Source organism: Pseudochaenichthys georgianus, chromosome 8 (genome assembly GCF_902827115.2).
Source record: "Pseudochaenichthys georgianus chromosome 8, fPseGeo1.2, whole genome shotgun sequence".
Lineage (NCBI taxonomy): Eukaryota > Metazoa > Chordata > Actinopteri > Perciformes > Channichthyidae > Pseudochaenichthys > Pseudochaenichthys georgianus.
Genome location: NC_047510.2, coordinates 12652608 through 12665096, shown reverse-complemented (window position 1 = coordinate 12665096; position 12489 = coordinate 12652608). Strand labels below are relative to the sequence as shown.

The 12489-nt window shown below is 41.3% G+C and overlaps 1 protein-coding gene across 1 annotated transcript in view; it reads right to left on the bottom strand.

Annotated features, from left to right (window-relative positions):
- Positions 1-733: 733 nt before the first annotated feature.
- The window catches only part of elfn1a (extracellular leucine-rich repeat and fibronectin type III domain containing 1a), a 92365-nt gene continuing 80609 nt past the window's right edge, over positions 734-12489 (bottom strand). The window contains exon 3 of the mRNA XM_034088412.2: positions 734-5734. Coding sequence (XP_033944303.1) covers positions 2991-5339 — 2349 coding nt within the window. The 5' untranslated portion in view covers positions 5340-5734 and the 3' untranslated portion in view covers positions 734-2990. The remainder of the gene's footprint in view (positions 5735-12489) is intronic.

Below are 12489 nucleotides of genomic sequence, written 5' to 3'. Positions count from 1 at the left end.
ATCATGAAGATCCCTTTCCTTACCTCTTTGTATGTTAAGACAAATTCTGTAAAAAAGGAAAACATCACTGAATAGGTATTTGGCAATATATACATAGGCCTAAAATGTATATTAATGCCTATTTACAGAACACAAGGCATGCAGTACAGAAATGCCGGATGAGGTTTGAGGTAATTTACGAACATTGTATCCATTACATGGTTCTTCCACAGCAGACTGACGATAATTGTTTACCTCTGCTCTGGTGACCGTAATGGCAGATGGCAATATGTGCTTTGCTATCCAAGGTAGTTTACTAAGTTCTTAAATCCGTATTTTTAAGAATTAGATGTAATTTTGAAACAACTAATCTAAGGGGTTCATACTCGGGTAAAGGAAAAAGTACTTTTGGTCGATATATCGTGCATTTTTTAAACAAATTGACCCAGCCCCTAAATAGCAGAGTGAAGAAATATAATCAGAGAGCGAGGCGTTCATGTCTCAAAGCCAAATTACATTTCCAAGGCATAATGGCAACACATTGCCTCTCACGGTCGCAACAAAGCCTGAAGTGACGAAGCCTAATCCATTAGTCAATGGCCGTAAGGGAAAGTGATTCTGGCCAGAAGTCATAATAAAGATGCTGATGTATACTGTATGTGCACCCTTAACTTTATTTCACAGTACTTTGTCTGAAAGCAGATAACATAGTATTAAGAAATAAAATAAAAAAAACACATTTTTGTGCTCTTGTTTGTTTTGATGCACTTGAACAACACCTGTTGATCTTTCTAAAGGTTTTATCAACACTCTTATTAGACACAGAAGTGCTACAATATGCAGTATAAAAACATGTTGCTAAATAGCTAAATGAACTAGAAACCTGACAGCTCTCAGAAGATACTGAAATGCTTTTATAAAAATAACAACAAATGGAGACTTGTCAACAGTATCAACACTGAAAGAAACAAAAGGAAATATACACTTGTACACATATCCCAAAAATATTAAGGCGGTTGAAATATTAAGTCAGACAACCAAGTTAACACTTCATAAGGTGCTTACATAACACATCCACATCGGGCTCATGAATACTTTACTTCACATCGATGAATAATATCAGCGTCATGACACACTTGCATGGAATGGAAGCGGCATAATAACATAGAGAAAATACAATTGGGCTAAATAATGCCTACAATTATATTTACATACTCAATGTCTATGAGTTAATGGAGAAATACCAACTAAAAGCTCTGCTATCAGTTTGCAAACTCACCTCAACACACAGTTCAAAGAGTATGCCTTTACTGCTTCTCAGTTATGGATATTTATGTGTATTTTGAGGTGCCTATGAATGATGTGAAAATGACCTAATTAATCTTTATTTTAAAACCTAGCATTGACTGTACAAATGCTCATCCGTGAATATGCAATGAATCATCATGAGCCTGTTGGAATAAGTTAAATAAGCATCTTATAAAGAAAAAAGCGTTAATATTTACTCAAAAGATGTCATGATAATACAAATTCACAGCCAGTAAGTCAGAGGATTCAGTTTCACATTCTCAAATGTTTACTCTAGCACGTTGATATTCGTCTGGTATGTAACTTTGATAATATTCATTTCATTTCAAACCTTTATTTATGCAGGTGAATCCCATTGATCTCTTTTTCAAAGGTGACCTTCTGCAAGTAGGTTCCACATGAATACATATAAACATAACAGAAAGATTGAACAGCCTAGCAGTTGGAAATTAAAATGAAACCCATCGGCAAGCAATAAGGCCCATCCGAACATCAATCTACTTTCCTGCATGTTATCGGATCAGACATTATGCAATATAATACACTGGAAGTAATATTGAAGCAAAGGAAAACACACAGTCGTTAATAGCTTGAAATAAATACTTCCATACTTAAAAGCTGCCATAAAGAGATCAGAATATGTATTACATTCATACATCGGACTGTCCTGCAGGGAAGAACAGTTGTCTCTATCTAAACAACAGGGGAGCTGCATTCCCTTTAACATGTTAGAGATTAAGAGCAGGCTTTCAATACCATATCCTGTAAGTGGATATTATTGTTTTCACTTTGTAACTGATACAACTTGTCCAAAACTAATAATAAATGGAACTACTGCTGTATGTTAAAATTCCCAGACCGTGCAGAAATATTGTAAACATTTCAGCTTTTTCTACTTTGGTACTACAGATACAAATGATGGTTCATGAAAGTGATGATTGAGACTTTCATTACAGCATGGAATATACTGCATCCTGCTAGCATGAAGTCTAGGAGATTCCATGCAATGAACACTGTGTTATGTGAGAAAGGGGACAATCAAACTGAATTATCTGTCTCTATTAAATGCATGTAAAAGCTTTTTAAAAAGGAAAAGAGTAGAAAAAACAGGCGGTGATGGTTAAAATGACAAATGTTCTGACAGGTTTTAAGTGGCTGTTCTTCAGCAACAAGTTATTCTGAATGAACAGCGCACCATTTCATAAACCTGATTCATCCACTAATACGTATCCATTTACACAGCAAACATTTCAAATATATATATCTGTACATAGATTTGTAGAATTAAATATATGCAGGGAGGGAAGAAACAAACTCTTTATATGAAGGGTCCAGGTAGGTCCTCAAAAATATTGAGATTTCAGTAGACATATCTTCATATATTAGTTTCATATTACACAACAGGAAATCCACTGTCACAGGACTTGGCCATGCGATACCCAAAAACCTATAATCCATTGTAACATATATATTATTAATTTGCAATATATTTTCTCTTTAATAGATAAAAGTGTTTCCGCTGAATGCTTTACATCATATGACAAATTTAAAGACTCTTTATCCCATCTTCAACACCGTCAAAATAGATTGTGGTACACTTGAGTGAGTGAGTAATATGGAAGTATCCATTGATTCAATTGTCAGACGAGGTTCTTGTGTCATTTCTGCAATGTGTGGTCCATATTTAAAAACACCAAAAGAGGTTATGATTTCTGTTGGGATGAAACACCTTTCCAGTAGTCTAAAATATCATGCAGGTCCTCATCCTTTGCAAACTGGACTTTCTTACGCAGTGCGTGGCCCGCCGCCATGTACTCCTCGTCTTTGTTCCGTTTCCGGTTGAATTTGAATTTTTCCCAGATGCTGTGTGAAGGTTTGCAGTAGTACTCGGGACTGGAGGAGTAGCTTAGATTGTGATACTGAGATGACAGCTGGGAATATGATAAGTCTCTGCTGCGGGAGTGAGTGAGGGGCTCCAACATGGAGGTCTTGTGGCCGCCAGGACCATCGAGCTCCTCTATCTGAGCGTCGGGGTAAGCGTGGCGGTGGTCACTGTACTGACGCATCTTCTCTGCCTCAGCCCTCAGGATGGCGGCAGCAGGGGTTACAGTGAGCAGGTTCTCTCCTGTTGGGGAACTTTTCTCTATGTACTTGGATTCAGAGCGATAAGGCCTTGGGCTGCGCGAGGACCCTCCTGTGGCGGTGCTGGGCCTCTTTGGCGAGACATCAGAAGTCCGATGCCTCTGCAGGGAGTGGTGATAGCTGTCTGTGTACGCTGGGGACAGAAGGCCAGCTTTATTCTGTGGGTGTTCTGATAGCATCACAAGCTGGGGCTCTGCGTTGGACACGGCTCCAGACTTCCCTTGAAAAGAGGTGGATTCTGACTTGAGCGCATCTATACAGTTGTTAATAATCTGATTGACTTTATCCACCTCTTTTGCAATGGTGCAAATCTCTGCCACCGACCCCTGGCTATTCCCTGGCATTCCCATGTCACATTCCCTGCGTTCGTGGTGGTCCATGCTCCGCACCTCCATGTAATTTCCTTTCATCATTTTATGAGTATCACTCATCTCTTGAAACTTATACTGCTCCATTTCAGCAGCAGATGGTAAGTATGGCATACGTGCCATGTTCTCCCCGGCCAACAACTGCTTCTGCGACATTCGAGATATAGTCGCACCCTCTAGCTCTTGCCCATATTTGAGCTCTATTATATTTTTCTTCAGGCTGCACGCTTTTTTGTGCTTTTCATCTTGCTGACGCTTTTTTCGCAAGCAAACGTAGACCACACCCAGAAAAATGACCATGCTAAGGAGGCAGCCCAAAATCGTCATGATGTAATGAGTAGCAGTCGCATTGTTCACAGCTCTGTCCTTTCCATGCCAAGGGCCTGTAGTGATGGTCAGACAGGTGTGGTTGTGTCTGAGAGAATTGCGTATTGAAGCGACACAGTACGTGTAGTTAGTGTGGGGTTTTAGGTTTTTAAGGTCAATGTCCTCCTTTATATCTTTCAGGGTTTGAATATCTGTGAAAAAGCTGTTGTTGTACAGAACCAGAATGTACATCTTCTTGTAGGGGTGAGGAATCTGAACCGTGATGGTGGCACCTGTATTCGATACTTGCTTCTGTTTCATCACAGGGTTGACTTCCACGTCAGTGTAGGTTGTACTGATGGTAATGTCTTCTGGTTCTGTGCCTGAGGGGCAATCTTCCAGCCCACAGAGTGTCGAGTCCGGTGGGGGTGTCGTGGATTCAGTGGGCACGGCAAAGAAAGGTGTCGAATAGTCGTCAGTACACACAGTGGTGAGCATGTGAAGCGCATTTCGATATGCTGGTTTGTTTGGATTCTGGCTCAATAAACTATAACCAGAGACGCCAGGTGGGGAGTCGCAGACCATCCGCTCATTTGTCCTGTTAGGGAAAACTGAGAGCCATTTGACAAAACCAAGTAATTCACAGGAGCAGTTGAATGGGTTGGTGTACAGCTCGCAGGTGGTCAGTTTATTCAAAGTGGTAAACGTAGACCCGTCTAACTGCTGGATTCTGTTCATAGAGAGGTCAATGTTCTCAATGTTGAGGCATTCCAAAAAGGCATTGGATGTCACAGTCTCAATCAGGTTTGCCTGGAGGTAGAGGTACTGCAGCTTTCCTAAGCCCCTGAGGATCCCCTCTGTCAGGTTCCGCAACTTGTTGAAGCCCATTTGAAGGACTTGTAAGTTAAACTGAGCAGAAAAGGCCCCATCCTCTATGTAGGAGATGTCATTCTTCGTCATGTTCAGGTAGGTCAAGTTGGCAAAGCGACTAAGGGCAGAGTATTGGATACTTTTGATTTTGTTTTCATTCAGACGAAGGTCAACAATGGTGCTGTTGATATGCTGTGGGATGGCCTCATAAGGTGGTTGGTTTTGGCTACAAATCGCAAGCCAAACAAAGCCCTTTTCACCCTCAATCAGCCAGCAGTCTCCACTGACTCTGCCAATATGAGTCATATATACAATGGCTACAGACCAAAAAAGGGCACTCATCACCACGCCTGAGCCGCAGGCCATTGGTGCTTCTCTGAGAGTGATGTGCAGGGACCAACAAATTAGATGAGGGTGATACTGTGGTGGTTTCAGTGCAGCTGAGAAGATCCTGTTGGAATATCAGCTGTATGTTTAGCTGTTCGCCGGGCCAGAAACATTCCTTTGAGATGTTTTCTCCTCATTGATGGATGGTATTGCCCCCATGTGCCAATCAGAAAAACAGGAGAAACCTTCCTTACACTGAATTCCTTTCATTGAGGTTTGCCTGCAGGAAAGTTGTGGTGGTGCTTAAAAGAGATACTGCCTCGGGTTGGCTTGTGCTTTTCTCCCTAGAGGTTACCATCATTAAATGGTCTCATCTTATCGTTTCTGCCACTGTCTTCTCTTCTGTGTCTCTTTCATGTGCATGGAGGAATAACCTGCAAAAGACAAGAACACATAGTCGATATTAATTACATTTTATCAAGATAATAAATGCACTTCTACAACATGTTATAAATTAAATGTTGCAGTGAAAGCATAGGCCTCATGTTTACTGGATGCCCTTGTTGTTCATGTCCTACCAATTATTTTGTACATAATTTAAGAGGTGTTTGCAGTCCCTGTGGCAGAATGCAATTTAAGGAAACTGTTGGCCAATTACCACTTGACAGGTCGGGGGAAGCAGGGTCCGTGGTTTCACACCATTAACCTGAGGACTGTCAGATGCAATTGAGGAAGGCCAATGTTTAGAAGCTGAAATTAAATCAATTATACAAGACCCGCATGAAAGGAAACTCAAATCAATGCATTTAGGGTTTTTCTCTGAAAACCATCATGCATAAATTAAAATCCTTTTGAGCACTGATTCAAGAGAGAAATTGAGCACAAGGTGTGATTACTGGATCTTCCTAAATTAAATTAAGTTTTTTTGCAAATGGAGAAAAGCCACGGTTATAAAAATGCTCTTGCTCTTCTTATCTGCAGAGGCCAGATAAAAAAAGAAATCCCACAATGATATTTTCTTTTTTTGACGTTTCTTTTTAAATTTGTTTCTGAAAAACAAAACACAGTATAAGAAATCCTTAGAAGACTTTGCTTTTCTTTTGTGAATACTTAATCTGTTTTTGCGTTTTATGCAGTTTCATACGATAAGATAATACCAGGAAATCCACTCGGTGATATACATTTGAATGGTAGTAAATCCTACCGTATTTTAACAATATCACAAGCATTAATCATTCATATCAGCTGCACAGGAATATCTATCGAACGTCATCATATGCAAACATTAGCCACAATACGCATCTTGTCATACCAAACTGGCTGTTGTACTACTGTTTATTACATGTGTTCACCTTTAACAAAGTGTAGAGGTTATACTTATTTAAAAGTAGATGTATTCAGTGCCCAAACATATTATATTACATCACTTATCAGTCATTATTTCAGCTTTAATTGCAGCATTTATTTTTCAAAATATGTCATGCTGCTTGCTGCTCAGGTATGCAGTAATACTTAAAAGGCTGCAATCAACAGTAATAGTGTGAGTTTTGCAGCAATTTGTCCATTTGACAAATTGCAAGGGGAATTTATACACCGACGCAGGTTGACATTTATGAAGCAGATAAAAAGAAAACATATTGTTCAGGTAGTTACACAGATACTTCTGGGCAAACCCAGAACTATTTAGGATAAGTGTGTACCACTCATAATTAACTGATGAAAGACATTTGAAAATGTGCTTGAAAATGAGCACATTAACCCAGAGATAATCTTGTGTTTTTGAAAGCCAGTTCGGCCTCAGACCCAGGTCAACATGAGTAGCCTTGTGGGGGGACACAAAGGGCAAGAAGGTGCTTTAGTGTGTTAGCGTACATGCCTTTCACAGCAGGGATAATGTTAGAATAGAATAAATGTGACAGTTTATGGCAGAGTAAATATTCTTCAAACCCCACCTGCCATCATGGACCCAAAGGCCATTCCCCGCTGTCATCTGACCTTTTTCTGAGTTAAATTTATCAAATTACAATCATACAAGTGTTGTGGTTTTTCTCATACATCAAGCTGGGGACACAAGTCTTTGCACTGAAACGTTATTGATATTTCCTTTTTTTTAATCCTTGCTTTATATATATCCTTTATTTAACCAGGTAAAAGACTCATTGAGATTAAAATCTCTTTTCCAAGAGTGACCTGGCCAAGAGGGGCAGCATGTACGAAGTTACAACAGATAAAACACAGACAAATACAGCTGTAAAACACAAATAAAATGGCGCATTAGCCAGTCAATATGCGAAGTAAAACAAACTATTACAAATCATTCAAAACTGGCAACATTTAAAACGATTTTAGGATATACGAGCACTCACATCGACCAATGGCGTCTTGTTCTCTGTCCTTTAAGATGGACCTGAATTCCCCCATAGTGATTCAATCTGAGAGTTTCAGCTCCTTCTACAATGTTCCAAGCTGTGGGGGCAGCATATTTAAAAGCTGTTTTACCCAGTTTTGTTCTCACTGTAGGAACCAGCATCTGAATAAAATCTTGGGAGCGCAGGCCATATAGACTTTCTCTTTGACATATATGTGCAAATGTAGGAGGGAACCAACCCAAGCAGAGATTTATAAATAAAACCCAACCAATGGGAAAGTCTGCGAGCAGACAGACAGCTTTAGCCTGGGAAGCCTAGACGGAGCCACTGTTCCACCAAATAACAAATTCCTATATGTGTGAATCTATAGCTAAAAGGTTTAGCCTTTTTGTGATTTATATTCCATAAATTCCCTGTAGAAGAATAAGCTGGTATGTCTCTATTGCCAATTCAGCATGTCTGCCTTCCAGTTCCCTCTTTTTTTACCAAATGTGTTAAATGTTTTGCTATGTGCTGTTTGTATTGAATTACCTCCGATATTTCAGCAGGTAACACAATGGAACAATTAGGCAGACCATGTCAATTAATAGTAGTGATGTCCAACAACAGTTCACCGCAAGTTTTATTCAAATGCACATAAAAGCAAGCATAACACAAATGAAGTGCCGTTTTGCTGAAAAGAAAACCTTTTTTAATTGCAAATCTCCTCTGTTCACTCAATATTATGAAATGATCTGCAATCGGGCTGAGATGACCAAGCCAAAAGCACCTGTCAGTGAAGTCAAGAGCAGATAAAGAGGATAAATACATGCTGTGGTGGACACTGCAACAGCATTCTAAAGGCTGCTATTACAAAACCACCTTCACAACGACAAAAGAGCAGCGGCAGGAGAGCATTGAAGAAAAGAACACTCTGGAAGCCCCTGGGAGGAAAGAGGTTCCAAATCAAATGTTCCATGAAATGAATATGAACAAATTCAGCAGAATATCTGTGTGCAAGGCAAAGGAGCTCTAAAGAAAAACGGTGCCTCGTTATTATTCCCCAGTCTCTGACCTTTTATTGCAAATACCGAACGGAAGAGACTGAGCTCATCTGACCTGATCTCCACCCGCTCACAGCGTGGCACTGGTGTGAAAAACCCTTTTAGCGGCCAAATGGAGTTTAAGTTAAACCTGAGAAGCCACCTCTCATTTACAATGCTTTGGCTGTGTTTTGTTTGTCCACAGTGACTCACTCTAGTGAGCCTCCAACTGATTCATCGCCCCAACACTGAAAGCCATGCATACATTAGAGCCGGGCTAGAACCCTGTGTTAGGGCAAACACAAATACACGCAAGAGTGCTTACAATAAAAAGGAGGAACTGTAGATGTTGCATGTGGATTTTGAATTCAAACACTGTATCTTCCTCTCTTGTCCCAGTACCATCTCGTTTTCGGGACCCCCTTGAAAACGAGATGGTGCATCTCAAGGGGTTTATCCCAATCAATACAAATTTCTATATATTCAAAGCATATGGCAACAAAAAAAAACAACGCCTGCGCCGGTGTTGACTTGTAAACAAAGCAGAAGCTACTTTAAAATACAGTTTTCCTGCTTTGCAAATCACATCTTATTGTGTATGCAGCTCTTCAGATGAGCCTGAGGCATCCATCAGGGTATGTTGCCTTAGCAGATCTTCTATTTGCCACCACAGACCCACTTTCCATAATGGCAGCAATCTGTATGGTCCAGTGTTAGCCCTGAGTGCAGCAGGCCAGAACACCCAAGGCATCAGAGCTGAGTATATTCCCCTATCAGACACAGGCAGCCATTCCACACTCTCTTTTCCATTTAGGCTTCATGCGGTGGGTAATGAAGGCTTTTCTTTTCCCTCTTCTGTGGATAACCTATTGAAACCCAGCTCTTGAAGAATGATTCAAACACTGCCTTGTACCTTTCTGTCGCGGTTGCTCGGGGCCTGCTCATACTTCACTTCTACTCAATAAATCATTGGTTCTCTCTTTTTTATTATGGAAAAAGGCTCGAAAACATCACAGAGGCTGATGTACATTTGAAGAACCAGAAGTCTATATTTCAATCTTGCAGCATGTACAGTGAAGCAAATTAATTTGAGGAAGAAGAACAAGACTTGAAGAGTCTTTCAGTTAAAAATCACACAAAAGTCTGAATCTTCATGGCCTTAAAGCAGAAGGTCGAAGTAGGTTTGTGCTAGTGACAAACTATATTTTGTGCTAGGTTGAATCACACTTTAAATGGAATCTATCAGCTGCTGTGCCTTTTCGTGTTATAGTCTTTAAACCTGAAGCAGAGGAGCAGCGGCGGTTCTAGGGGGGGGCAGGGGGGGCCAGTGCCCCCCTAACACTGGCCTCTGACCCCCCTGTGGCCCCCCTAAAAATGAAAAGTGAAATGATGATTTATTACCAGTGTTGGGCAAGTTACTTTTAAAAAGTAACTAGCAATAGTTATAGTTACTGCTCTCAAAAAGGTAACAAGTTACTTTATTAGTTACTAAATTATAAAAGTAACTAGTAACAAGTTACTTTACTTTAAAAATAATAACAATACAAATACAAGTGTTTGTGTTGTTCTGTGGCACAGTAAGAGAAAAGACAACTCCCCATCATTGTAGCATAATGGAAACATTAACATTATGGATAGATTACCGGCCCTCAAGCGAGTACTGCAAGACATAGCCCAAGAACGCAATGGTGAGAGATCTATTGAGGCACGTGGTCTGCTGGCACAGTTGGATCTAGAATTCATTGTGCATCTTGTAACACTCCGTAAAGTGTTTGCAGAAACAACATTTCTCTCTGACATGTTACAGTCTTCATCCCTTGACCTTTCAAAGGCTGTGGATTTAGTTGGATATTTAGTTCAGACATTGAATGACTTCAGGCAGGAGTCATTTTTTGATAACTTGTGGGATGAAGTGTTGAACATTTCTGAGCAATGTGATACTGCAATACAGCCAGCAGCAAAACGACAAAAAATGACTGAGCTCTAAACCTGCTGAAAGCTTCGTACTGACTACTGTTGGACAGAGGGAGACAGAAACACGGGCTTCGTACAGCCTTTTTCTACCCTGTCATTGATCAGATGCTCAATGAGCTTAATAGACGGTTTTCAAACACAAACTGTGACATGATGAATAGCATCCAAGCTCTTAACCCCAAAAGTAATGCATTTCTGAAGGAGACAACTCTGTTTTCATTTGCTCAGTTGTATGATGCAAATATTGAGGACTTGGGGCATGAGCTACATCAGTTCAGCAGAATTTTAGATAGGAAAATAAAGACTGGGATGCAGAGACCTGATAGTACAGTGGAGCTTGTTCAGTTCATTGAGCCTTATAAAGAAGTGTTTTTGAGCTCTTCAGACTCTGCAAAATAGCAGTCGCAATCCCAGTCAGTTCTGCTTCCTGTGAGCGTAGTTTTTCTACATTGAAGCTGGTCAAAACTTTTCTCAGATCCACCATAACTGATGAGAGACTGAGCAATCTGGGTCTGCTTAGTATTGAGTCAAGGAGGTCAAAGGCTTTGAATCTTGACTTATTTGTTGATCGGTTTGCCAAAAATCACAAAGACCGCAGGATTTTGTTGCTGTAATGTGAGATGTTGGGAAGGAAACTACAGCCTGGGATGCAGACGCCCTTATGTAAAGTAGAGATGTAACTGTGCATTGCCTTTATTTTTATATAAATATGATATGGTGTCAGTGCAAAAATGGTACTATAACTTAAGCTGAAGCTAACAGTAATACACTCGTCGTCACTCTACACTCGTCGATCAGAGCGAGCGGAGCGCATTTTCGCGAGCGGAGCACATTTTCTCATCCGCCTCACAGAGCGTGGAAAGTGAGGGGCAGGGCTGCCTCTCTTCCGTCGGCGTGGATAGGAGGTTTACCTGTGCACCTGTGCTGTTGTGGGGAGGTTTTTCCCGGGAAGTCGCGGAGAGACGGAGCGGCTGCACGTTGTTGTTTGGGCCCCCTTTTTTCCACCTGCCCAGTTGTGCTGTGGCGGGGACCTGCTTCCACTTGTCGTGTGCTGCTGTCCTGGCGAGATTTTACCCCGGGGGGCGTAACGGAGAGACCGGAGCGGCTTCACGTTCGGGCTGCGGCCTGCTTTACACCTGCTGTAGCAGAGGCCTGTATCCACCTGCTCCACCTATCGTGCTCTACGGTGCCGAGGACGTTTTACCACGGGGATATCGCTGAGAGACCGGAGCGCCTCTACGCCTCGAGCTGGTCCTGATTTGCCTATCCTGCTGTACTGAGGAGGTTCTGCACCGGGGATATCGCGAGGAGAACGGAGCGCCTCCACATTTCGGGCCTGCTTGCACGCCTATCCGGATGCTCTGCTGGTCTGGGAAAATGGCCCATATTGGGATTCTGCTGTGCCTGTTAACTGTTTTGGACTATGAGAAGATCTCTAGTCATTCTGAGAAGTCTACTGGATTCAGGTCTGTTCTGCCACCCGCAGTGGGCATCCCCTGCAAAGGTTCGGATGTGTTGCTCAAACAATTACCGGTTTCCTTGTCACAGTCAATCTGCTCGACAAAATATGTTTGTCTTTTTTATTTTCCTGCGATGATGGTTTTTCAGGACTGCTTCTTAAGCTCTAATCACACTCTCGCAGACTTTTCCGGTGTTTCTAAATTAGATGACAATGTATGTGTGTCATTTAAGAGGAAAAGATGCCTGTTTTTTTTGTTGTTATTACTGTCAGGAAATGTACAACCTAACCCTGGTCCGCCCAGTAGTAATAGTCAGATCGCTACTCCTGCTGATTTTAAAGCTAGGTCTGGGTTGGGTTTCATC